The sequence below is a fragment of the Enoplosus armatus genome, chromosome 4 (genome assembly GCF_043641665.1).
Source record: "Enoplosus armatus isolate fEnoArm2 chromosome 4, fEnoArm2.hap1, whole genome shotgun sequence".
NCBI classification, from domain to species: Eukaryota; Metazoa; Chordata; class Actinopteri; order Centrarchiformes; family Enoplosidae; genus Enoplosus; species Enoplosus armatus.
In genome coordinates, this window is record NC_092183.1 from 1,847,395 (window position 1) to 1,874,860 (window position 27,466).

The following is a 27,466-nucleotide window of genomic DNA, read 5'->3' on the forward strand; positions in this document are numbered from 1 at the left end:
TTGTCAACATGAGAATTTATTCAACAACTCTGACTTTAAGATACAGTTGTACAATTCAAGCAGCACTTTATTGGGCTTAGCGTGAGAACAAAGTTGAAGTCAACATTCATCCTGCTGCTTTTGACCAGGAATCTGAATCCCAACAAGCTCCAGAGAACCAGGTCTCTCACAGTTAGATTCAGGCAGATTTTTCAGTCTGGTTCAGTTGTCTAGATGCTTGTGAACTGTGTTTGTGGCTTGAGCCTCCCTGTTCTCTCCCTTTTAATGACCCTCCAGTCGCCCTTGAGGAAGGCATCAGCAACCCCCGCTGCTCAGGGTCCAACAGACAGGAAGCTCATCCCGGATAAACAAAGTCATTAAAACAGGTCTGGGGTCAGCGCGGTCTGACAGGCGGCTCCAGCTTGTTGGACAGGGCGGTCAGCACCTGGTCGAACTTGGCGTATCGCAGAGCCTGGCTCTCCTCGGCTCCCCTGCTCCCCCACAGAAGCCTCATCTGGAAGTCAGTCAGGAAGAGCTCCAAGACCTCCGCCTGCTCCTGGAAACCTGCAACATGTGACAGGACAAACATTTGGTTAAAAAAACATCGTCTGATAAAAATGATTTTGCACTAATCATCTCCATTATAGCGACAGGTTGTGTTATCAGAATCAGAATCAGAATCAGAAGCGACTGTAACAGGCTGCATGCACGTCGGCGCATGCGCACTTTTTATTTAGCTTTTGTACTTTAATAAGAGTGGGAGCACAAAGGAGTAGATAGACGCCCTGAGTCAACATGTCGGTTGACCTCTTGGATGACTCTTCCAAGACGCCAGTTAGCGTAGCTGAGTTAATGTTCATGTTTAATTTAGTTACCTCTTAAGCACGTAGTTTACTCGTTAAATAATGACAGTTAAAACTAAAACTAATAAACTCTTTAAGTTCATTAATTAAGTTTTTAAGCTTAAAGCCGCAGTGTCAGTTTGTAAAAGTGTGATCGTGGCATCTTTCATATGATTGTGATTTGTAGAAAAGTAAGACATGATTTGCTGTTTTCAGCAGATTCATTCTTGGTGTGCCTTGCTGTCTGCCACTGATACCACCACTGGGGGGCGCCAAGGTCTGAAAGCCTGTGGCATTTAAGGCTGAAATGTGAAACAGAATTACCCCGTGTGTGCCTTTGTTTTAGTTATTTATTTCTGTGCATGCAGCCTTCTGGACTAAATGAAAGGAGGGTGTCTACACACACACGTTACATCTAACTGTACGTGACGTGTTCTGTGAGTTCATGCAAATTACAACAAAGTTCCTTCTTATATTTAATCGTGGTGCTTTCCTTCAGGCTGCTATGCAACCTTCATTACCTCATATGTCACACTACGTGAAGTGGGGGGGTTCTAGGAAAGTAGAAGGACTGCAAACTATTTCATTGTTTTAATTACTCTAAATCATGCAGTTATAATGTCCGTCTGACAAGTATTGATCAACAACACTTGCTGGCTGTGTTGTGCAGTTTTCTCTCTCTGACCTTGTAGTCTGCTCTCGGCGTTGGAGCGGTAGATGCCCCCCAGCTGAGCGACGGTCCTTGCCGCCCCCAGATGGAACATGACCACGTCCACCCCGACTTCCACCGTCTCCCACGGCTCTGTCCCCTCACCCACCGCCATGCTCTTCTCCAGCAGAGACAGGAGGGGTAGGACGTGGGGGAAGGTGGTGTTGGACAGCGGACAGCTTTCTGCAGGACAGACACAGTGTGTCGATGTTATTGTTTAAAGGAAGGTGTCCTCTACAAATGGACCATCAGGAATCAGTAACCAGATTTAAACATGTGTTGTGCACAGCAGCAGGGCCTGTACCTCTCCCTTCGTTCAGACTCTTCATAAACGGTCTCAGAGTTTTCTCGTAGAGAATAGCGCCCTCTGTATGTCGCTGCCGCAACGCCGTCCAGGTCTGCTCCAGACGGGACACCTGAGAGACAGAGACCACATCACCAATAAAACCATCAATGTGTTAATTCCTCTGTTGCACGTCATTCCCCTCATGTTTCCTGTTTACCTGTTCCCAATATCTCTATCAATAAAGGCAAAATTACCCCCAAATCATCTTCAGATGGAAGATATGAGTAACTCCAGTCTGTGTGATGTGTGTTTACCTGCGGCAGCTCTAAGGCTCTCATGACAGCAGCGAAGCCGAACATGTTGCCCATGGTGCTCTTGAGCTCAGCGGCGATTTGGATGATTTTATGCAGCAGACCGGCCCTCTCCTCGGTCGTCCCTGTGCAGCCCAACACGTCCACAGCCAACATCGTGGCCATGGTTTGGAACCTGCGGGAGGGTGGAGAGATATCAGCCATGTAGGAGGAAAATTATAATCTTCTCTCGAAAAGAAAAAGATCACACAAAGCCTAAAGCCACACTAGCAGATCGTTAGATATTGTTAAAATCAACATGCTGTCATCTTTAAGCTTATAAACTTGTGAACTCTCTGCTCAGCCAGTGATCCTGTGTGACAATAAACCTTCCTCACCTCTCCAGCAGGTCCAGTCTCAACTGTTGGCCATGTGGCAACGTGAGCAGCTCCATGCCACAGCTAACTCCCATCATCCTTTGCACCTGCGGAGTCACCTCCAGTATTCTGGCCACCTGGGAAACACAGACAGGTGATTATTGGTCTGTTCCTGTATATCTGGCAGCATCAGGTGCAGATTTGTGCCCCGTGTCTGTGTAACGTGTTTGACTTCATATTTGTGGAGATATCATTTAATGTTGTGTGTCTAATATTCACTCTCCTTCTAGCTCTGGTTTGGTCTCCAGCAGCTGTCTCTTCAGCTGCTAGAAGTTCCCCTTTCCTCACCAGCTAGTCTCTAACTGTCTGTCTGCTGTTGGTGTACAGTGAGTTTTTAAACGATGAATGCAGCGAGTCTGAAGAGGCTAAAAAGCTCTGTGGAGCTGAGTTATAAATCTCTGTGAGTTCACCACGAGTGACCTTTTTCACATTGTAATGTAATAATGTCAATCTAAAAACATCACAGCAGCTGTGGGCAGTACCATGCAGTCAGCCTTGGTGATGTGTTTGGCCGCTGTCCTGGGGTCGACCTCGGCCAGCAGCTCCTTCACCCTCCGCAGGACGGCCACCTCCAAAGGCTTATTCTCCTTGGGCATCAGCGGCGACTGGTACCTGCTGGGTTTGAAAGAAGAGACCGTCTCCACCACCGGCGAGAAGTACTCGTTCCCGTCCTCCACCCTCAGTGGATTGACACCCGCTGACCCTTCCTCCGCCCGCAGCCTCTCCACGTAGCTCTGAGGGCCAGGGTGCAGCTCTGTGTAGCAGCTTCCACCTGCATCAGAGGACGGGGAGGCCTGGTCCAGATGCGGCTGGGGTCTGTCGTTACACTGTCTGTGGAGGGTGCTGTTGGGGGAGGGCAGGGGGAGGGCGGTATCCAAGCGCCTGGAGACGGACGGGGATGGAGCCACGCTGCCTGCGCGGCTAACGCTAGGGCTTCTAGACTGTGGGGCTGGGGATGGAAGAACAGAGGGAAGAAGAGAGTGTTTATAGACTCTAGTAGGCCACTTTTTTCAAGACCAGCTACTCTGTCGGCCCCTCGAATGATTAAGGCTTTAGTCAGTTTTTAAGGACGGCAAATAAACACAAAGTCATAGTTTCATTTTTTAAAACGGCTCAGTAATTTCCTAAAAGCAGGCTTTTAGTCTTTTAGTTTGGTAGATCAGGGCATTCGTAGGACGACTGCACTGACTCATTATTTGTAAGCCACTGATGCAAAACACCCGGGAGACGCCTGGAGCAACGATGGAGTTGAGTTGTGCCACACCGAGACGATCCTGAAAGGGAGGACTGTTTTTGATTTGTTGTTCTGGACTATGAAACATTGTGTAACTTTGCCATCCACCAGACTCACGGTTGAGTCCAGTCCTGCAGCTGGGGGAGTCAAACCTGTTACCCCCAGGCCAGGGAAACTGATCACACTCAAGAAGGACAAACAAAAACATCCATCCATCCAAGTCATTCCTTAATCACAATTCTTACCATTTGAGAATTTGAGTTTAGAAGAGAAAAACTGTTGTTCTAAAAGAGTTTTGGAGCCTTTTTTTCGTTGTTCCAGTTGTGTAGGGGGTGCCGAGTTGTCAGGTACAGCTAGACAGTCAACTGAATCTACAGCACATGGACACTGTATGGACACTGTCCCCTTATGTATTGCAAGATCAAAAGGCAGATTGTCCCTTTACCTGACAAGATCCTTCACCTCAGCTTCTGAGTAAAATATATTTGTTTTAATGTGTAATTCATTCATCTCGTAAAAGAACACATCGACTGAAGTCAGTGAACGAGGTCGCGTAGTTCATGTACATCAGGTATGAGCACACTGTTTGGTTACGCACTGTGACAACCTTCAACTTACAAAACGACTCAATAAGCACGACTTTTTTCACATATTTTGGTGTCTAAATGAGTAATAGTTACAAAAGGTTTTGAAATTGGTCCAGAAGGTCGCGGGGCAACTGTGCCATCAAAAGTAGGTCCGCTAAAAGTGCTTGTTTCTACCGGTGTTTAATCAGGAACACTGTGGTCTTGTGCACACATTGATCCGTGCAATACTGATTTATTGAAGCAAGCTTTCCGCCAGGGACCTTTATCAAGCATCCTTTCAGCTATGAGTAAAAATCTATAATTGTCATAGCAGCAATTGAAACTAAAAAGCGGAAAAGTAAAGAAATCTCTCTAGGCTTCTTTTGGGTTTAGTTTGCCTTTGCTCCATATTAACCTGCGACCTTATCTCAGTCTTATCTCAGTACTACATCTGAAGTTCAAGCCCTGACTTTGCCACGTGAGACTCTCTTTGATTCAGCCTCCCCTTGTGTAACCAACCTGCTGCTGCTGCTGCTGCTGCTGCGGCTGCTGCATACCACACACTCTCTGGACTTTAGTCCTGTTACTTGCCGACGCCCTCCGAGCTGCTCCGACTGTCAGAGCTGGACGACAGTCAGTCTGTCAGCCATCTGCTGCGACGGAGGTTGGGCGCTCAAACTATAAGCTCGGGTTGATACGTGACACCTGTTGACTGGGACGCTCTCGGTAAGTGTTTGGATCAAAGAATCGGGACCAGTGAGAGAGCTTTACAAGCTAAAATAGTTGGATGTTTCAGTGCAGTTGTTTTTGAGATGGTTGCTTCCGTCTGAAAGTCTCACAGAGCCAAATAACAACTTCCAGATGTTTTCTATTGACACGCTCAACAACAAGACTGCACTTTATGAATGCATTGAGCAACCTGACCTCAAACTGCGCTCATTCACAACTATGCAATTCCTACAGTTCAGCTTTATTACAGGTAGTAATAAATCTAAGATTTATTACAGGTAGTCTCGGCTAGTTATTATTATTATTATCAACATTCAGGTCTCAGTTATCAGTCAAGAATGACTCATGTTATTTATCTTATTATAAAAGTTAAATAGTAATAGTAGCAGTAATAGTAATTGTAGCTAATAAAAGAGCTCACATCATTACTATTTAAAAGTCCCTGTTCTAACTGTACTTATTCAAGTTATGTATTGTCTTTTTAATTCAAATGTATTGTTACTGTTATTATTATCGTCATTGTTAGCGTTTGTAAACCTGAGACAAAATTACTTTTGCTCACACAAACATATCATAACATGTTTGAAGCACTTTGTGAAGCTCGAGCTGAACATTTTACGGTTTTTATTCTTGTTAGCGCCACACGTAAGCTCCTTCGACCTTTGACCTTGTAAACACGAAAGGCAGCTGCTATTAAATCCCCTTTATAGTTCAACACCCATCATTACTGAACAACACATGTACATGAACACAAAGCTGTGGAACCTGAGAGAGGGAACATCTACCAAACCTCCTGGGATTTAGCGGCAGGAATTCCCACACTGTGTAGAAACTGTTGTTGAGCTGTAGGGAATCAGGGAGTTATGCAAGTCCTGGAGCAGTGTGCCTCAGTTTGCTGAAAAAAGAATGAAAATCCTTTGTGGAAAGACTTGTAGTGGTGTGCATCTGGTTTGTACTTTACTGAAACTGGTCTGATCTGAAACTGGGAGTAGCTGGTATTCGTACCGGAGCATAATGAATTCACCCAAGGAAAAAAATGTTCATGAATAAATAATTCTACTCTGGTTTTCTGAATTACTGGAGAAGCTCTCATTTACTCGAGAGCTCAATATCATGGAAGTAAACATGTCCTGCTTGTTCAGTTTAATTCAGTTTTTGGTTTGGGTTCGAGACATTGGGAGATACTTGTGTCTTTATGTAATATCGATGGTTTTGTTATTAGTTTGTCAGCAGTAGCGACCACAGTTCTCCGTGCAGGTGAAAGCTGAATCTCGCAGGATTTTGAGGTATCTCCTTCATTCAGAAAAACAACAACACTTCATTTCATTTGACTAGCAGCATCTTTGCTGTTGATTTTCAAGTTTAAAAACAAGGCATCTTTTGTGGAAACTCCAAGTTCTCGTGCGTCCCACTTCTCCTAAACTGTTCCCCAAAATTAGTTGGAATGAATCTGAGGTGACAAAATGACCATTTTACATCTGCAACACCTACAGTACACCTGCAGTTCGTTTGAAGTTTGTTTGGACTATGAACTGTCCTCTTGAGCCTGTCATCTGGAAGCCGCACTACTCACAATCTCTGGTAAGTGCTTGTGATGATGACATGATTTGCAGTCTCTCAAAGATCCTGAAGTTTGTGAAAATATTCTACATCTTTATCTAACCACTAAGCAGGGCTGCTCTGATCCTCAGCAGATGCTTTCCGGACTAAAGTGACAGGAATTTAGAGCTATAGGTATTGCAGGTGTCATGAAGCATGGTTCTGCAACTACATGGTGTTTCTAATCTAATCCACAATTTTAGTTCTTCATAAAGTTCAAGGCCTCTGTGACACAGCAAGTCATGTCATTTTATAAACCATTGACCAGTCTGCAAATGAGTCCAGCTTCCAGATGACAGACTCATTTGATCACAGTTTGCGAGGGGCTGATTGGTCCTGAACCGTGAGAACAACTGGACCTGTAGATTAGGGTACGTCAGAGTATCTTCACAAGGTTCAGAACTTTTGCAAGAGGGAAGGTCATGTCTTTATCTAAACCACCAACCAGAGTTTGCAACTCTAACTCTAACAGATCTAACACCCTTTCATCTCTTGTCCGAATCTCTTTCAGAGATGTACCGACTGACCTTGGTAGCACTTGCAGTGCTGCTCTGCTCTTCACCTTTGGTAAATGGAGGGAAAGTCTTAGTATTCCCTTTGGATGGAAGCCACTGGGTCAACATGAAAGTCCTCATCGAGGAGCTTCACTCCAGAGGCCATGAAATCACAGTGATGTGGCCATCAGACAGCTGGTACATCAAGCCAGAGTCCCCTCACTACAAGTCTATTACTATGAATTCCTCTGCTGGTTTTGATGAGAATAGCTTTGGGGCATTTGTAAGCACAATGCTGAAAATGCGGCTGGAAGGTGCTTCATTTTGGTCTCGTATAGCTCTGGAATATGAACTGGTTGCACAGTTCTATGAGATGCATAAGCAGCAGCTTCAGATGGTGGAGGAGATATTTGAGGATACCAAACTGATGCAGGAGCTCCACGATGCCAAGTATGATTTGGTTCTGACGGACCCTGCGATTGGTGGAGGGGTGCTTCTGGGTCATCGTTTGGGTCTTCCCCTTGTCTTCAATGTGAGGTGGACTGTTCAGGGTGAGGGACATCACGCAATCACACCTTCTCCACTATCATATATCCCAATACCAGGGACAGAGCTGACTGACAAGATGACGTTTCTCCAGCGGGTCAAGAACCTCCTTTACTATTTCTTCACATGTTTTCAAATTTGGTATGTCACAGACCCGAACTACAAACCATTTGTCCGTCGTTACTTTGGACCTGATGTACATTACATGGAGCTGTTTCAGGCAGCAGACATCTGGCTGATGAGGAACGATTTTACCTTTGAGTTCCCACGACCCACAATGCCAAACATTGTCTACATGTCAGGATTTCAGTGCAAACCCTCCAAGCCCCTGTCTAAAGAACTAGAGGATTTTGTCAGGAGCTCTGGTGAACATGGCGTCATCGTTATGACATTGGGAACCCTGGTGGCAAAACTTCCCGAGGCCATTGCTGAGAACATTGCTGCTGCTTTTGCCCAACTTCCTCAGAAGGTGATCTGGAGGTTTAAAGGCAAAAGACCATCCACCCTCGGGAACAACACCTTAGTCTTGGACTGGCTGCCTCAAAATGACCTCCTGGGCCATCCCAAGACCAGACTCTTTGTGGCCCACGGAGGCACCAATGGAATCCAGGAGGCCATCTACCACGGCGTCCCCTTGGTCGGCCTGCCCCTCATGTTCGACCAGCCTGACAACTTCTTCAGGATGAAAGCAAGAGGCGTGGCCAAAGTCCTGGACATTGCAACTATGAACAAAGACAACTTCCTGGAGGTGCTGAAGGAGGTACTCTATCAACCGACCTACAGGGAGAAGATGAAGGCCCTCTCCAATCTGCATAGAGATCAGCCCATGAAACCACTGGACCGCGCCATGTTCTGGATCGAGTTTGTCATGAGGCACAAAGGCGCTCCGCATCTAAGGACAGAGTCTTACAAGATGTCCACGATCCAGTATCACTTGATTGATGTGGTGGCGTTTTTGCTGGCAGTTATCTTGCTAGTATTTACTGTTTTTATTTCTGCAGTGAAGTTTTTGTGGCGGAAGGTGTTTTCTAGAAGCAAAGTCAAAAAGGAGTGATGACCGTGCTGCAAGATAGTCGTTTATAGATCCTGATTTCTTGTAAAGAAAACAACTGTTCTGTATTCAGAGTCATGTACCAGATAGAAACAGTCCTGCACTGGTCTCCTAACGTGCCTGAGTGTCTGTAGCTGAATGCATCCACAAACCTCCTATTGTCTAATGACTTCGGCCAAAGAGGTCATGTGTCTGTTCTGTTCGTTTATTGGGGTGTTTGTTAATTAGCAGGATATCTCAAAAATCTGTAAATAATTTACAATGCAGTTTAGTGAAAGGTTAGACCTTGAGTTAAGCGATCAGTTTTTAGTCCATATCCACAAATCTTTTGAAGCATTTCTTGCAGGTTTTTTTTGAAATTTTTTCTTATTCTCATAAACTACTGCACTTACGAAACAAAATGAGATTAATCTTTATAAAAACTGGCGCCTGTATCTTGTGATAATCACTAGAGCTGGGCAATGATTCAATATTTCTTGTGACTTTTGGTGACGGTATGATGTTGTCATGTTATCGTTCCAAATTTACATTCTCCACATGATTTCGAGCAAGCTGTAAATAAAAGTCACAAAATGATTTATTAACGTTTTTCTTTTTGTTTTATACATATTTGGTCTCGTGTACTGCTTAACAGTGTGTGGGTGGGGGGCCAGTGCAACGTGATTATTTTATATGGACCTTTGCATATATTAAAAGATTTAATTAATTTATTATCATGCGTCACCAGTCTGCAAATATACAATGAAAAATGTGCGTCCTAGTTGCTCCCTGTACAATACAAATACCCAAAACCTAGCTTCACATTTATCAAATATTCAACTAATTTAATCAACAGTACAGATCTGATGAGGGTATGTGCTCTCTGACAGCTTTTTAGTTTGTAATATTTCATTAAATTAATAAAGTGTTTACTGGAAGGACATCAAGGCACAAGGACAAGGACATTTTGTGCTTAATAATGGGTATTGTCCTGTTAAATAAATGGTGATATAATAACTTACCGTTCTGTTCCTTGAAGCAGGTGGTATCATTGAGAAGGACGACCAAAGCTCAGCAGCTTACTGGTGTCTTCTTACACTTTTTATACAGCTGAATTAGTTTTGGGTTGCTGTAATCAGATAGCACTTGCAGGACATTGTCATTGTTTGACGTTTCTGTGTATTTCTCACATTCACTAACTGTTTTAGAGCTTTTAACATGTTATCATGTTGAGATATTACATGCTTTATGATATTTCTTCCATTTAGTTGTTTTGTTTTTTTAAGGTAATTGTTTGGCATGTCGCCGACGGTGTAGACTCACTTTTAAAATAAAATCCAGTTTTTCAAGCAAAGAAAACAACAACAATTCACGAGATTTCCACGTCATTCTACAAACTATGGCTGGCGGACGAGTCCAGAAACTTCCTGAGCAGTAAGCAACTGAATGAGCCTGAAGAGTTCTGATTAATATGGACACGATAAAGCATTACATTACGATCGACAGCACCAATATCACAAAACATCTTCCTGCGAGCTTGTCATAGAGGCGCATCAACAACAACTAAAGCAACAATATATATATAAAAAGCAGCTATATAACTATAATAAACTACTTCAAACTTAAACACACTTGATGAAGTGGTGTGAGCACGTCTTTATTATGAACATTGAATCTATGTTTTATCTTTTGACATTTCTGTGCTTCATTTTCTTGTTACTATCACCCGACAGAACACGGACACATGTGTGATGAACTAAAATCATCTGATAACATGGACCATGTCGTTAAATCAGTCAGGCTCGATAAAATCAAAACCCCCTAAAACATTTTACTATAACCAAAGTAAAACTAATCAAAGACTCTCTAATGTACTGATTTTGAAGTTGACTCTAATCCTTTATCATCATTTCAGAGCGATACTCAACAGCCTAGTCATTGGTCATGATTTACAGAACGTCAGAACAAAGAGGAGAAAGCGTCAAGTATCAAACTCACTGATGTTGTACGGAGGAGAGAGAGAGGATTCTCCAGCAGTCAGCAGAGGCCGGTCGCCCTGCTCCCTGTTTACATCTGCCTCCCCGTGGTGGAGAGAGGAAGGACTGCATGGAGACACAAAGAGAGAGAGAGACAGAGACGGTTATCTCGATACAGGAAACACTATCTCACTTTGAATTTGTTTACTTTCTCAGGCTAATAAAAAGATACAAAGAGGAAGTTACGTCTGTGATTCATGTCGCTGCCTCTGAACTAGATCTACTAAACTTCAGTGTATCACTGAACGACTGACAACAGTTTATTGTGTCTTTTATGTGAAATTACTTAAATTAATACCAGTTACACTCTAAACTCACAACCTGTTCTGGTCCGTGAAACAGTTTCTAAGCCGTCATTCTGAGATTGAAGAGGACGCTCCAAACAGACTTTTTGAATTTGAATTGATTACTCAATTAATCAATTAGTCGATCAGATCAAAACTATTTTAATAATTGATTAATTGTTTAAGTGATTTATGAGGCAAATATGGTATCTCTGGTTCCATGTTCTGTAATTTGAGGATTTGCTGCGTTTCTTGTGTTTTTTATGATTGTAAATTGAATATTTGGGGTTTTTGGACTGTTGGTCGGACAAAGGAAGAAATACGAAGACGCTCTGGGACGTTGTTGTGGACATTTTTCACTATTTTCTAACATTTTCTAGACTAAGCAGTTAATTAATCAGCCTGGTGCTCTACGATAAATACAACTTAATGACAACATCCGTCTGCTGTTTCCTGTCAGTCTCTGCAGTGAAATGTCTAATATCTGATCTCTAAATATAAAATATCAAGCAAATATTATATATAATAGTATTCAGCCATTAGAAATCTCCTGTGACTCCATACACTCTGCCTGAACATCAGTTTTATCTCATAGTTTGCTCTTCTCTGAATAACACACATGGAAGAGTGGAACCAGCGGTCTGTTGTTGTGGTCTTACCTTCTCGGACAGACCCTCTCCTCTCGGCTCAGGCTGCCGCTCTTCAGCCCTGGGTGGCAGGACGGCGGGCTGACGGCGGTGCAGAAGGCCGTCTCCAGGTAGCTGAGAGGCAGCGTCCGGTTCACCGGCCGGTGAATCTGAGCTCTGCTCCACCGGGTCAGAGCCGCCCTGCTGCCCACGTAGAAGTGAACAAGAGCCGGTAAAGAGTCGAAGGCCTCGCCCTCCAGGCTGTACTGGACCCGGGTGTACGTCTCGCCGGACTGAACCACCGTCTTCCTGATGAGGAAGTGAAGCGTTTTCTGCTCCCAGTGGCTGGTGAGGACAAAGTCGCCCTGACTGGACTGAGAGTCCCTGATGAGGAAGTCGCCGTGGTTCACCACCAGGCTCTCCGACACCTGCAGACACATTGGAATCTGTCTTGGTTATTAAAATCTGGATATGACGTTTCTTTACAGAAAGTTCAGCATGTTGGCTCTGTGTGCTGTAAAAATGCTTTTTGGTTGAGGTAAATAAAGTCCTCACAGTCCACCCCTCAAGGTTAACCATTTATAATCCTGATTTATACAATAAAGAATAATTCAAACTATTAGCTTCCCAGTTCAGCTCCATCCTGAGAGCTGCTTGTTGGATCAACCCCGAGCAGAAAGTCAGCAGGTAAGATGAGAATGTTTCATATACAGTCCGCCCTTCTGATACCAGAGATTCTCTGATCAATCAATCAATCAATTCTCAGATTTACTGACCAACATTTATCCTTTTAAACTGAGAATCAGTTCAGCTGGTGTTTGGACAGAGCTCCCTCTGTTGGCTGAACCGCTGCATAGCCACTGCTAACGTGATACAACATTTAAAAACAGAGTGCAAGACAAGCATTTAAAAACGTGAGTTTATGGTTATATTACAATGTGGGGACATAAGATTACTATGATTACTATGAGGACTCATTTTTAGATTTAGTTTTAAATTGAGACTTAGGTCAAGGTTTTGGTTAAGATTAGTTGATTAAGGCAGTGGTTCCCAACCGTTTTCTTAAGGGACCCCTATTCTACCATTCTACCATTGTATATGCACTGGCCCCCCACCCACACACTTATTTTGTAACATCTGTATTTATATAATTTCATTATATTCATTGCATAAAAACAATATCAGCACAGAACAGTTAACTGTACTGTGGACTTAATATCTGCAGGACGTTTGAGCAGCAATTTGTATAAAATACTGAACAGACTGTTTCCTGTGATTATTGCATTTGTATCAGGCGATTTTTCCTTACATCTTTAGGAACACAATTGTTAGTCCGTATGATGATTTTTTATTAATTTCACTATCATACATACGTTTTAATAGTCCAAGCAGCCTGGCTTTGTGATAAATAAAGGTATAAACTTCTAAAATAACCCTTAAATTCCGTTGTCTTCATCACAGAAATTAATTAAATGCATGTATATTAAATCATATACAATATTCTTACACCCTTAAAATCAAGAGGTCAAGGGTCATGCATGTACTGGTTATGGTAATCCTCCAGGCAATGAATGTAAGTCAATGCAATGTCCTCTAAGTGACAAACATAAAGCGTGTGTGTGTGTGTGTGTGAGAGGCAGACCTCCCAGGGGATTGGTCCATGGTACCAGGCGTGGCTCTTCAGGTTGCAGCCGCTCAGCTTCAGCTCCTCCTCCAGCTGCTTCCTCAGTTTCTCCGACGGCGGCTCCAACCAGAACTTGTCTTTGGAGAACTTAAAGGGCATCACAGGCGCACAGTCAGACCCCAAAACAACCACAGAACTCAATAACAAACGCAAACCAGACTCCTCTCTGTCCTTAAACACTTCTTGAAATGTTGAAATGTTCGTCCTCTGAGCGAACGAGCATTGTGGGTAAATCTGGTCAAACTGCAGCCTTTTGTGTGTGTGTGTGTGTGTGTGTGTGTGTGTTAACGGAGGACAGAGGGGGGAGAGGAGGGAGGACAGACAGCTCTGGCATTCCCACACTGGCATCCACACTGGCGGCACCAGGCGCCCGAGACCCAGACCCACGCTGGAGTCTTGGCCTCGTCGCCGTGGCAACATCATTGTGCGACGAGGGTCATCACTCAGCAGCGCTTTGTCTAACGCGTCTTTATACAAACACAAAAAAACCCAGAGGATACTGTATATCAAGAGTTTACACCGACGACAGGCTGGGAATGCTTTTGTTTTGGCACACACACACACACACACACACACCATAGCTACTGTTATTACACTGATATATTGGCGACATGTTGTTTTTCTTCTCCCTGACACCTCCCACCCCTCACACTTTGACAGAATGGTTTGTCCCACTGGTCTGTGAATCAAGGGCTGGGCACTGGGCCAGGACCACTTCAAAACCAAATAGGAGTGTTTGTGTATATATGTGTGTGTGTGTGTGTTTTGGAGGGGAGGGGGGGCCTGGAAGCCCCTAATGAATAGCTTTAATTTCATTAGCATTATCATTCATTGCCAGCTTGTCCCATTCATACAAGTGTGTTTGTCAAGTATCCAATTATAAGTCAATGAACTGGAAACTCGCTCTGTGTCTCTTTCCACCTTTTCCAGGCAGAGCTGCCGGCCGAATCGAGGCCGCCGCGGTTACCAGCGGCAACCGGCTTCAAAGTATTTCACAGAGGAGGGCCGCATTCCCCGAGTCCTTTCTGTCGCCCGTCCCGATTGAATTAGAGCCCGAGTGCCGTGAGTGGAGGATCACAGCGGCAGGCAGAAAGGAGTTTTAATTCAGCCTTTAGTGAAAGTGGAGCCACTGCTGGGAACAGAAAGCGTCCGACAAGAGGAAGAGAGAAAAGCGGCGTCGCAGCAAAAGGAAGCCACGCATGAACCAGACAAGAGCGTTACATGAAAATGTAACTTTGAAATCATGTAAAGAGGAAGCTCACCTTCACATATTCTCCACTGCTGTCTGTCAAGTCCTGCAGACTGAAACACAAAAGAAACATGTGAGAAGTTTAAAATTAAGTTTCAGGTTTATTATAGGAGTCCGTAACCTTCGACTCTTGTTTTAGCCATTTTTACTGTACATGTCTGGATGTCTGGATGCCTCATGTCATGGAGCACAGAGACAGGAGGGCCTCCCCTACACAGAGGCTCTGATATACACAAGAGGCTGTAACATCAGCATGCTGCTACATGATGCTGATGTGTAGCTCACAATCATACTTTAGCATGCTAACATTTGCTAATGAGCAATAAACACAAGCTGAGGCTGACGTTTTGACCTGATGATGGCGCTAGATGAAAAGTCAGAGGGTCATCGAAGTTGTTAGTATTCATCCTCTGGTGACCATGAATGTCTGAACCAAATTTCATGACAACCCATCAGATAGTTGTTGAGATATTTCAGTCTGGACCAAAGCAGTGGACTGACATCCCCAGAGTCATGTGGCTAACGTGGCCAAAACATGTGTGATTAGCTCTAATCTTCGTTTCCAGGTCTCATTTTTAATAAGCAGCAGTTCCCAAAGTCTAAACTAGATAGAAGAGCTTTTACACGTGCAGCCCCCTCTGCCGGGAACCTTCTGCAATTACATCTAAAATTGCAAAATCTGGCCTTCAAATCATTTTGTTATTGGCAACAATCACATGTAGACGTCTTGCGTAATGATTTAGTCAGAGTTCAACACTAATCTGCTGCGGGTGTGGTTTGATCAGATTTGATTGACGATGGCATCTCCATGGTAACACAAGCAAACAACCCAACAACCCTGGTCAGTTTCAGGTTCCCATTTTTTATTTCACTCAATTCTGGAAGTATCTGACATCACTTTTTTCCAACAACACTCACCTCAAACCAAAAGCAAATACAGAAATCTGTCACAATCAGATAACAGTGTGTTCATGACGTACAACACAGCTCATACACGTAGCAGTGGTTTCTACACTGGAGGTTGACCCCTGAAGAAAACTCTGAGGGGTTACAAGATAAACACGGGGATCAAAAATAACATATTTCTGTTGTTTATTCTTTTAGATTTGTCAAAATGTTTTGCTTTTTCTTGTCAAATACTGGATGATTTTACCTCTTAAAAGCTCCTAAATATCCTGTGAATCAAACAATCAGAGAAGGAAAGATCAAACTTATGTCTATATTTAGGCCATAAACTCAGCTGGCGGGTTATGAGTAGCCTAATGTCTAATGATCCATGCAAACTTCTTTTAATATAAAGCCAGTTTTATACCTCAGTTCTCCTGATCACCACCTCAACTGAACGCCTTGTCAGCGTCTTGTCAATCACAAGGTAGCCCCGCCCTAAAGCATACCCTGCTTTATCATCTATTTTACTCTGAATGGGATCATAATTGACTAAATCAACATCACGCCGTGTTGAAAAGACTTGAAACTAACGATGGAAGACGATAAACTCACGAGGAAAATGTTTACTGAGGTCGTAAATCTAGTGAGAAGTCGGGTCATTCTCTCATAGACTTCTATACAATACAATTTTGCCCCCTGCTGGCCATTAGAAAGAATGCAGGTTTTAAGCACTTCATCGGTACTATCTGATCAGAGAATAAGTAAAGAACATTACAAATCTGACATTTAGATATTTAACTCCAACTTTCAGTACTTGACAGTTTTTGATTCTACTGACTCATTTTGTTTGAGGTTCAATACCCAGTGCTGTAGTAGCAGTACTAATAGTAGTTGTAGTAGCAGTAGTAGTACAGTTTTTTCTGTCTCCTGTCTGTCTGTCCTGTTGCACAACTCTCTGACAGCAGCAGTGTGTTAATGCAACACCACCCAGCAACAGCTTGCAACACAACAAACTTCTCCCGGGAGGATGGGGAATATTTCTACTGCTGTGTGAAACCTCATATCTGCAAATGGTCTGTTTTTCAGGACTGAAGCGAAGCGATATCCATCCAGTGATCACACCAGCTGGCTTCTCACCAAGTCTGAAGGCTCTGGGAGTCACAAAACTCAGCTCTGCACACCGCAGACACGTTCCACTGTTAGAAAAGAGGGAAAAACACCCAAACACAACTGCGTGGTGTCTCTCTGACAGCAGTGATTTTGTTTTCCGGTCACTCTGCTCTTCCTCAACATGCCGCATATTTCCATGACTATCATCAGGGGAGGTGACCTTTTGTTCCCAAACACAAACTCTGAGAGACAGCAAACACACACACACACACAGATGTGAACACACACTGCATGAGAAACTCCCTGACTCTCGAAAGCTACGTTCACAAACCCCACGAAGTCGATTTTATGTCCTTGTTGCCGCTTGTGTTGACAAAACCATATTTACCATTATTTCATGATTAGTGTAAACGCTGGCTGACTCGTATTTATCATTTTGTTTTCTCATAACAAGCTTTGTTTTCCTGTGATTATGAAACAATTATTTCATCAGCAAAAAGAAAACAGATCATGAAATAAAAGAAAATAAGTTTGATTTATTGAGATCAGGAAATCACTTCCTCGTTATCATGAGAAAATATCTTACAGTGTTTCATCATCTGGTCCTCATTACAAGTAAAGCACTGCTTCAACAGAGTATTACATAATGTTAAATACCGCCGCACATAGAGGACACATTTTGAGTTTAATGTTGAAGTATAGGTTGTATATTACGTTGTACTGTCAGTCTTGGTGATTCAGGGAGCGAATGTGATAAAAGAGCTGCTTGTCACATTAACGTTGGGAAACAGGACAGTGGGTTATCTCCAGGGTTTGACACGTTTAAAGCAACATTATGTAACTAACAGCTTTACGGCTCTGCGCCACACATGCGTCTAGCTCGGTATTCGCAGTACGGACATCATGGCAGAGACACGGAGACCAAAGAGGACGCTGAGAGAGACACTGGCTTTCAGTCGTTGGCGAGAGCTTTGCGAAATAAAAGGCTGCAGACAGACAGACGGCGAGCCGGCCTTCTTGCTGTTGGACTAGTAACTAATATTAGCTGGCTGCGTCTTGTGTTGTTGCACTTGCTTGATATTTGGCTGTTAGCAAAGTTGTCAACTCGCTAGCTTTTGATCATAAGCCAAGTCAGCCCGTCAAACCCGAGTCCATCAGACCGTCAACAAATGCACGTGTACATCTGTCCATGAGGGTGAACTGCATTCTCAAAACTGTAGGGGGCGCCACGTGACATAAAATACTGCATAATGTTGCTTGAAAGACGCCGCCGGTGTGGGCTCACATTAGATGCCACCACTAAGTATTTTGGGGAAGTCTTCTGACTTACGGACAGAGACGACTTGTCTTATCGTCCATACAACAGTTCTTAAATTACCATCTTATCATCACCTTATCTCGGTGTGTTGGGGGAGCCGCTGCTCCTTTGCATCTAAAGAAACCAGTTGAGATGGTTCGGGCATCTGATCAGGATTCCTACTGGGCTCCTTCCTTTGAAGGTTTTCAGGGCACGTCCAACTGGAAGGAGAGATTATATATCTCATCTGGCTCGGGAACGCCTCTGGATCCCGCAGGAGGAGCTGGAAAACGCTGCTGGGGAGAGGGACGTCTGGACTGGCTTGCTTAGGCTGCTGCCACCGTAACATGGCCCCCAGATAAGCGGCAGAATATGGATGGACGGATGGATCAGAGAGCTATTGTGACAGGCTACCACTAGCACGTTCTTGGCTAGCGTAGTTCGACAACCAGCCCTACAAGTAGTCCCTGCATCAACAAGCTCGTTTAAAACTTTGTTTTCTAGTCATGTGGACAGTCATCTGTAACGTCTCGGTCAAACAGCTTGTCCAGTAGCTCTTAAGCAGATTCATTCTTCTTAGTTTCGTGATGGACGGCTGTGAAAACCACTGAGACCACGACAGTGAACCGCAGCCACAGTGAGGCTCTCTGCTGTGTTTCTGAAGCGTTGTCAGAGCTGTTCTGAGAGCCCAGTGAGGGGGAACTCCCTCCGCCTGGGGGCTGCGCTCCCCAAACCAGCATCAAATTTTACAGCACTTCCTGCTCCTTCAGCCAGCAACTCTTACACCACGGCATGAGACACACTCATAAAATCCACACACAGAGACACTAGCTGTGGTTCAAAGGTCCCATAATAACCCAAAGCAGAGCAGGGGGTGGAAAGAGAAAGAGAAACACGGTCAGGGAGGCTACTTGACTTCTTCAAAGAAGGTCAAGGTTAACCTCAGTAACCACTTCTGCTCTGACTGCTTCAGAAAGTGGAAAACAGAACTGACTCTCTTATAATGACGGTACAATCAAACCACCAGCAGCCAATCAGAATCTGGTCAGTCAGCGACCATCAACCCAACTCTGAAACTGTGAACTGGTGAAGGCAACTAAAACTTCTTGGTTTTGTCTTTTTATTTGAACCGCAAACCGGGGACATTGCAATAACATGATACACGTCGAAGACAACATCACAAGGGTGCCTTACTTTCACTTTTGTTGGCTCTCCTTAAAGCGTAATTCCAGTATTTTTAAATACGGGCCTTTTTACAAATTTGGGGGTCTAAATGAGTATTCATTACCAAAGGTTTTGGATTTGGTCCAGTAGATCGACTCAACCGGCAGCCACGAACAGGCTGCAATGGCTGCAACGTAATCCTCGCGGGCAACTGCGGCCATCAAAGTACGTGAGAACAGAAACAGAAGTCTCGCTCTGAAGTCTCGCGAGAGGTGAGTGGTCGCAGGAAGACGGCGGTTCCTCTGACTCTTTAACAAAAAGGTCTACCTCTGTAGGCATCGCGTCCTTTAACCCCTTGACCTCTGATCCCCTCAAGCAGCTCCAGTAAGTTCAAACAGAAATATCATATGTAATATTCAACATGCATGTTGTTGTATTTTTTGTATGTTGTCATGCAAAAGTGAAGATATTCATGTGAACGCTCTGTAAAGTTGAAAGGAGACAACTCTCGTTGTGCACATTAGGTTTGTTTCAGGTTTATTTTCCAGGTTTCCAAAGATAAGATCTCATCTCGCACTGCAAGAAAACTTTGCATCTCATCGTGTTGACACTTAATAACTTCGAGGCCTTTGCTGTGTGATAAAGCTTCATAAGTTTAATATTATATTTCATAAATGTATAATCATTTCTTCTGATAGTAGCCGAGGTGCTCTCTATGCAGAGTGCCTCCACTAAAACACATCATGCATAATGCAGGGAAGATAACAGCTGACTTTGACGTTTAACTGTTGCATTCAGGTGTAAAGCGGGTCAGAGTGAAGCAGGTAGGACAGACGGGATGAAGTGAAGTGCCGGAGAAGCCTAATCACTGTTCTGACTGAAGCCAGAGGAGGATCAGATTCCTCCTCTTATGTAACATAAAGGTCCAGTTTCACATTCAGCCACATAACAGACAGACAGACAGACAGAGAGACAGACAGAGGGACAGAGGGACAGACAGACCAGCCTCTTACCCCACCGACTTCAAAGTGGACTAGTTGTAAAGGTTTTACTTGTCAGGAGCTTTTCATGTTTTATGGAAGCAAACTAACCTGAAACATGTGCGTGTTTCTGCTCTCACGCAGCAGGAGACATCGACCAGGTCCAGATATTATGAACATATTAGGACAGATATTCTGAAGATATTAAGACAGTCCCTTGAAATGTCCAACTCGTAATGTCAGATGTCTCCTGGAGCAGTTGAACAGATGACAGATGACAACACAGATAACACAGTCCTGACTTTCTATTAACGACTATTAATCTAGTTATTAGTATTAGTGTCCTCCTCACCTCCTCTCTGCCTCCCCGCAGCGGACTGACCGACACTTAACGTCCCCAACTTCACACATCTCGCCCCGCACAGACCGACACGCACTGCCGCTGAGTTTCAACCAGCTGACTGACCGAAGCGCAGCGGGCAGGCGGGGAGCCACTGCGCATGTCCGCTGCTACAGCTGCTGTATTTTAATGTGTTTTAATCACGATGCGTATTAACAGGCATCATCCAGGACAGACTGTTTATTATGATCATATATGAATCTATTATTTTACTTGGTTCTTATAATACATAATATAATATTTCATTTCTTTATTCTCATTAGAAAACGACCCTTTTTCCTCGTAATTATAAACAGTAGACTAGTAGCATATGAATAATCACTGAAATTAAATACGTTTAAGTCGAAAGGATCAAACAATATGAACTCTATTATTTATTCAAAAAGTAAAGAGTATCCACTTTTAAATTGTATTTCTTATCATTGTTTCTATATTGTTTTTATCCTAGTACTAATTATTATTGTTAATTATTCAAAATATAGTCTAGATTTTTCACCATTTCATGATATTTTTAATACTGTAAATTGTAAAGTTATTTCTAGAAGTTTAATTGTTCCATTTGTTTTCCCCCTTGTTTAAAAAAAAACTAGTTTTATTTTCATCAACACTTTCTGAAATCTGAAAGTGTCTTTTTTTATTTATCCTGCAGAAATCTGCCTCATTCTGCCTTTTATCAAGACCCCGACAGAACTCGTCAAACCAGCGGATTTACAGTGAAAACTGGTTGAACTGGCTGATTCTTTAGAAAATAAGACCACAACAGGTGGTAGGATGGAGACAGTTCTGATATCATTTAAAGTGAAGCTTCTCGAGCAGGTTAAAGAACAAACCGCAGACTGTCAGGGGCCGTCACCTTCTGAAAGTCAAATAAATCAACTTTCTCACCTGTCGCCGCTCTGCACTTCCTGCGAGCCGCTCTCACTCTTCGTGGTTTCCTGTTTGCTTGTGGCGCCTCGCTGCCTCTCTGTTTGGTCGTCCACGTGGCTGCGAGCTGCTTCAGCTATTGGGTCCATCGGCACATACACGTCCTGCGGCGAAGCCACTTTGGGGGCATTAGTTGCCATGTTTGAAGGCTCTCTTATGGGGCCACCGGTTTCTAAAGCATCCTTGCTCCTTGATAATGCTGTTTGGCTCTTGAAGTGGTCCGCAGAGGGATCACTGAAGCAGCTTTCAGGTGCTGAGGTCAAAGGTGAAGCCCGGCTGGGAGTCGGGGTGGCGGGCAGCGGTCGGGCCGATGCACGAAGAGGCAGAGGCCGGTCCAGACTGGTCAGACTTAGGCTGGACAGGGCACTGAGCAGAGGGGAGTCTCGGACATGTTCCCCCGCCTTCCACTGCCTCTGCCCTCCACACACTCCCTCCTCCTCCTCCTCCTCCTCCTCCTTTTTATTCTTCTTCTCCTTCAGGCCCTTGCCGCTCTTCTTCTGCTTCTGGCTGCGGGACAAAGTGCCCACGTGTGTGTACATTTCGTTGGATCGGGCGTAGCTGGGGCTGAGGGGGCAGGGCTCCATGTCATCCACCGCACGGGCCCCCGCTGCTGCTTTGGCACCGCCGAAGCTCCCATCATGCTCTGGGTCTGCCTTGATGTTGGCCTTCTCTGACAGGCGGCGGGTGGAGAGATTGGTGAGGCTCCCAAACCATTTCAAACCTGGAGAGTAGGAGGGAGCATTAAAGGGAGCTTTACACTCATGAAGACATCTGCCTTTATATAGCAAATCAAACTTCAGACATTCATAGTGCACAAATGATAACTTACGTATGTTAGCGTGCTGACATGCTAATTGCTAACTATGCTAAATGAGAGCTGAGCCACCCTGAAGACAAGCACAGTATGTATCTTAAACTTGTTTAATTCTAATTTCTCTGACTGTAGCTTGTAATCAGACCTGTTTAAGTTTAAATCCCTCTAATCTGGCAAAACATCCATTTTTTCATCTACCTGCTTGATCTCAGTCCCTCTGTGAGACGTCGTCCTACATTTTAAAGACAATTAAAGAATAATGTGGGACCTTTAAGTCTCCAGCAGCTGCAAACATTTAATTTCCACTTTGTCCTGCGAAAAACAAAAATGTTTTCTTTTCCTTGGAGTCATCTGAGGAATGTTGTTGTATCCTCATCTGCTGAAACTCTCATCGTTTCTATTCTGAACTGAAGCCCCTCGAGCGCTCAGCAGTGTTTGATTATGTTTCTGCCTCAGGGACCTATTAGACCCTGAAAACACTGACGGATATTTATTTCCTCAGCTAAATATAGACTAATGATTTTGAGAAAGAGAAGGGAGATGATGGAGATGAAGAAGCAGAGAAGCTGCAGTTTGTGTTTTCACTTTATAAGAGGGAAAGTTTCAGGGCCATGAAAATATTATTCACATTTCTACACTTTTTTCTCTTCGTTGCGTAATTTTCGTCTTTACTCAACATGTGTGATTTCCTCTTCAACCCGTTAAATATTTCAGAATCAGAAATACTTTTTTGATTCCCGGGGGGGAAATTACACAAGTTGCTTCCATTCAAGACGAGAAAAGTAGCATAAATTTAGAAATGATAAAGAATACAAAATGCAGTTTTTAAATGATGATTTTTGCGATAACTGGCAATGAGTCTTTTACGTCGCTGTGGAGGACTTTTGGCCCGCTCTTCTTTGCAGAATTGTTTTAATTCAGCCACATTGGAGGGTTTTCAAGCATAAGGTCGTGCCACAGCATCTCAAGTGGATTCAAGTCCGGACTTTGACTTAATTTTGTTATTTTTAAGCCATTCAGAGGCGGACTTGCTGGTGCTGGTTTCGAACCATTGTCCTGCTGCATAACCCAAGTGCTCTTGAGCTCGAGGTCTTGAACTGATGGCCGGACTTTCTCCTTCAGGATTTTCTGGTAGAGAGCAGAATTCATGGTTCCATCAATTACGGCAAGTCGTCCAGGTCCTGATGCAGCAAAGCAGCCCCAGACCGTCACACCACCACCACCACCACCACGTTTGACTGTTGGTATGATGTTCTTTTTATGAAATGCTGTGTTAGTTTTACACCAGATGTAACGGGACGCACACCTTCCAAAAAGTTCAACTTTTGTCTCGTCAGTCCACAGAATATTTTCCCAAAAGTCTTCCGGATCATCCAGATGTTTTTTGGATAAGTGTGACGAGCCTTTGTGTTCTTTTTGGTCAGCAGTGGTTTTCGCCTCGGAGCTCTCCCATGGACGCCCAGTCTCTTTCTTATTGTTCAATCATGGACACTGATGTGAGGCCTGCAGTTCTTTAGGTGTTGTTCTTGGTTCTTTTGTGACCTCCTGGATGAGTCCTCGATGCGCTCTTGGAGTAATGTTGGTCGGCCGGCCCCCCCCCGGGAAGGTTCGCCACTGTTCCACGTTTTCTCCAGTTGTGGATAATGGCTCTCACCGTGGTTCGCTGGAGTCCCAAAGCCTCAGAAATGGCTTCGTAACTCTTTCCAGACTGATAGGTGTCAGTGACTTTGCTTCTCATCTGTTCTTGAACTTCTTTAAACCTCGGCATGATGTTTTGCTTTTTGAGATCTTTCAGCCTGCTTCATTTTGTCAGACAGGTTCTATTTAAGTGATTTCTGGATTCAGCAGGTCTGGCAGTAATCAGGCCTGGGTGTGGCTGGTGAAATTGAACTCAGCTTTCCAAAAAATGTGGTTAATCACGGTTAATTCATGATTTAACAAGGGGGGGGGCAATTACTTTTTCACATAGGGCCAGGTAGGTTTGATAGCTTTTTTCCCTTAATAAATGAAAACATAATTTAAAAACTGCATTTTGTATTTACTCGGGTTATCTTTGTCTAATATTAACATTTGTTTGATGATCTGAAACATATAAGTGTGACAAAGGTGCAAAAATATAAGAAATCAGGAAGGGGGCAAATGAAACTGTATGAAATCTGGTGCTGACGTTAATCTAAAAGTGCATTCTTTTCTGTGATGAGATGAAGCTGTAATCCAACGTTACACATGCTGTTTGTCACTGAGCTTCCTGATCTGACTGACCGTTGCTAGGACAACGTCAACATAAAAATGACAGTTACAGAAATGATTCATATACTTTAGGAATAGTTCATCATTTTGGGAAATACATCTTTCTGCCGTTACATGAGAAGATCGATACCACTCTCACATCTGTCCAGTAAATAAATATAAGGCTACAGCCAGCAGCCACTAATTAACCTATTAAACACACATAATATAAAGTGCTAATTAGAGGTGCTAATAGCTGGATTTGTTACATTTGGACAAAGTTAGGCTAGCTGTCTCCCAGCCTTTAAGACATGCTCCTGTAAATCCATGCAAATGTCGAGATCAACTGTGACCCACGAATTCATGCTGTTGACCAATAGGAAGCCGTCTTGACAGAGCTGATCGACGAAGCTTTCGTAGCTTATTAGCTTTGTTGCACCGACCAGTTTTAAAGACATAAAGACGGCCGGTTTTAAGCGTTTGAACAAATGACGGATGAGTACCAGAGCTTTTATACAACAGTCCGAGTGGATTTTGGGATTGAACAAACTCAGAAAACCCAGCTGACTAGTCTTAAAGAAGACTAGAGTTCGTCAGCTCTGGAGTTTTTTCACTTTTGACGGAGCTAAGCTAACAGTGTCCCCCTCCTCCTCGTCTTTGTGCTAAGCTAGGTTGAGCGCATCCTGGATCTGTCTCTGCAGCGGACTCTGAAGAGGACGACATCCATCAGGATTTCCCAAACTGTTGAACTGTTTCTTTAATTGACACACGTATCCAAAAATAGCAGCATACAATGTCAAGAGTGCATCTTTCTTTGGGTGGAAGAAGTGGGAACTGACCTCCACCCAGAGATTCACATCAGCAGTTATGATTCAGACAAGGAAAATGTAAAAGTAGAGACGTCGACGTGGATCTAAAATTCAACGTGTTGCACTATAGTCTGCAGTTTTTGACATCCCGTGAGCAGCACAGCGATCTGTTAACTGTTGGCAAGTTTCAGTCCTGATTTTGGGCCTAACTGGTCCGAATGAACGGCCTTCAGATGCATCGCGGATGAAACTCAGCTTTAAACAGTGAACAAACAGCAGAAGAAGAGACGCACAGTGAGCTGTTGTCTTTTCTTAGCTCAACTCTGAGCTGAACTCTGCACTCAGCCGGGACGCCGTCCATTCAAACTGCACAAAGACGCGTTTATGCTTCATTTACAATGGACCAAAAAACTGTTTGTGAGTGGAACAGTGAACAAAGACACACACACACACACACACACACACTCACAGTGAAACAAGTGTCAATAGATCTTTTATAGGATTACAAAAATAAACTTTCAGCCTCTTTTTTCTGACTCATCATGTAACAGCGTCTCTGTTTCTACTAGAATCTAATGAAGTACATTTACTCAAATACTGTACTTAAGTTTTCAGGTACATTTACTTTTCCATTTACTTTCTTCACTATATATCAGAGGGAAATATTGTACTTTTTACTCCACTACATTTACCTGACAGCCACAGTTATGAGTTACTTTTTAGACTGAAATGGTATATTAAAGGAAATACACACAAAACATTCTCAATGATTGAACGTTTTTCCTTCTGACAGCAGCGGTGGAATATCAACACAACTGTGTAAAAATACACATACATTACAAGAAAAAGTCCTGCATTCAAAATCCAATTTAAGTAAAAGTACTCGCTTTGCAGAGAATCTGCCCCCGTGACTGACACGTTAAGATAAATTACATTATTAATACTGATGCATTAATTGAATTCATTATGTAAGCAGCATTTTACTCTCCAGCGGTTTCCAACATAGGGGTCGGGCCCTTCCAAATGGTCACCAGATAACTCTGAGGGGTCGTCAGTGGGAGAGGAAAGAAAAAAATTCTCATTTTCTCATTGGGCCTCAAACATGAAACCATCTGAGAAGTTTAGAGGGGAATCTGTTTTTTTGGTGGAGCGGCTACCAAAACATCGGAAATGTGACAAGGGGACAAAACTAGACTAGTTTTTTGCTGGGAACCACTGGTTTGATCGTTACCAGTGCATTGTGTTGTTAAAGTAACCAGTAAAGCTGTGAAATAAATGTAAATGGAGTAAAAAGTGAAATATTTCCCTCTGAAATGTAGTGGAGGAGAAGTATAAAGTAACATAAAATAGAAATGTGAAGTAAAGTAAAAAAAAAAAAAACAGTAAATGTGGTAAAGCAGTATTGATCATCTAATAATGTCAATGTCACAGGGGACATTTTACTGCAGAATGTGTACTTTTACCTTTGATACTTTAAGTACATTTACTGATGTGGACAACAACGGCAACATAAAGTAAAATACAACTCACTCAGTTTTCGTTTGCTCATGGTTGAGACGTTGAGTACGATGACTTCCTGATGTATTCACACATATAAAAACAGTATCTTCCACACAGCCGAACGCTCTTCACCCAGCAGAGTGAATCTGCTTCCTGTCTTCTGAACACAGCGGAAGCGTCGGGGGTGAATTTCTAAGCAGTTTCATGTTATGTTGATGCAATCGGATGACAAGTCATTTTCCACTGTGGATGTTTTACAAAGACTATTTTTGACAGGATTTAGCTTCAGGAGGCCAGAAAAGGTCTTTTTTGATAATAATCGAATGTTCTTCCTTTTCTTAGAGAACGAGGACTCTCCTGAAATTAACACACTGACGGCTGGACTTAACCTCTGTCTTCAAAATGTCAATTGTTTTTTGATTTATTTTGATGAGTCAAGACTTTAATAAATGTTAGAATGATTTGTTGTTTATAAGATAAATGTTTTAAGATTAGATCAGAGAAATGTCCCCAGTATTTTTGTCCGTTTGTGTTTAATTAAGTTGATCTTTTAGCACAAATCCAGTTCCAGAGAACTGGAGCGGATTTGTGTAAAATATACCACTTCTACAAAATACTGAAGAAGATACACACATATTACTTTATGAAATTATTTCATAGACATTGGACCAACAACATATTTTTATATTATATTATTATATTATGTATTATCTCTTTTGTCCTTTGCCAGA

General features: G+C 43.2%; 2 protein-coding genes across 3 annotated transcripts; one reads left to right on the top strand and one right to left on the bottom strand.

Annotated features, from left to right (window-relative positions):
• Positions 1-306: 306 nt before the first annotated feature.
• sh2d3cb (SH2 domain containing 3Cb) lies at positions 307-26,862 on the bottom strand. The gene is made up of 12 exons (XM_070903588.1): positions 26,766-26,862; positions 21,345-22,104; positions 14,634-14,673; positions 13,330-13,458; positions 11,721-12,115; positions 10,740-10,843; positions 3,026-3,492; positions 2,505-2,620; positions 2,131-2,302; positions 1,835-1,946; positions 1,507-1,713; positions 307-543 (listed from the first exon to the last, which is right to left on the bottom strand). The coding sequence occupies exons 1-12, from the start codon at positions 26,782-26,784 to the stop codon at positions 374-376; spliced, it is 2,691 nt and encodes an 896-aa protein (XP_070759689.1). The 5' UTR covers positions 26,785-26,862; the 3' UTR covers positions 307-373.
• On the top strand, positions 5,073-8,765 carry LOC139283597 (UDP-glucuronosyltransferase 2B31-like). Of its 2 annotated transcripts, none has more exons than XM_070903590.1 (2): positions 5,073-5,085; positions 7,213-8,765. In XM_070903590.1, exon 2 carries the CDS (start codon positions 7,293-7,295, stop codon positions 8,763-8,765), a length of 1,473 nt encoding a protein of 490 aa, XP_070759691.1. In that variant the 5' UTR covers positions 5,073-5,085; positions 7,213-7,292. The 2 variants fall into 2 exon arrangements, with proteins under 2 accessions (XP_070759691.1, XP_070759690.1); XM_070903589.1 differs by lacking the exon at positions 5,073-5,085 and adding an exon at positions 5,979-6,009 and having other exon boundaries at positions 7,207-8,765.
• Positions 26,863-27,466: the final 604 nt, after the last annotated feature.

Excerpts from the sequence above, each read along its gene's own strand:
- LOC139283597 (XM_070903589.1), top strand. The coding sequence starts at position 5,979 with ATGAAAATCCTTTGTGGAAAGACTTGTAGTG. Across the intron at positions 6,010-7,206 it reads TTGTGGAAAGACTTGTAGTG|CACTTGCAGTGCTGCTCTGC; the intron begins GTGTGCATCTGG and ends TGACCTTGGTAG.
- sh2d3cb (XM_070903588.1), bottom strand. Across the intron at positions 2,303-2,504 it reads AGACTGGACCTGCTGGAGAG|GTTCCAAACCATGGCCACGA; the intron begins GTGAGGAAGGTT and ends ACCCTCCCGCAG. Across the intron at positions 1,714-1,834 it reads GAGTCTGAACGAAGGGAGAG|AAAGCTGTCCGCTGTCCAAC; the intron begins GTACAGGCCCTG and ends TCTGTCCTGCAG.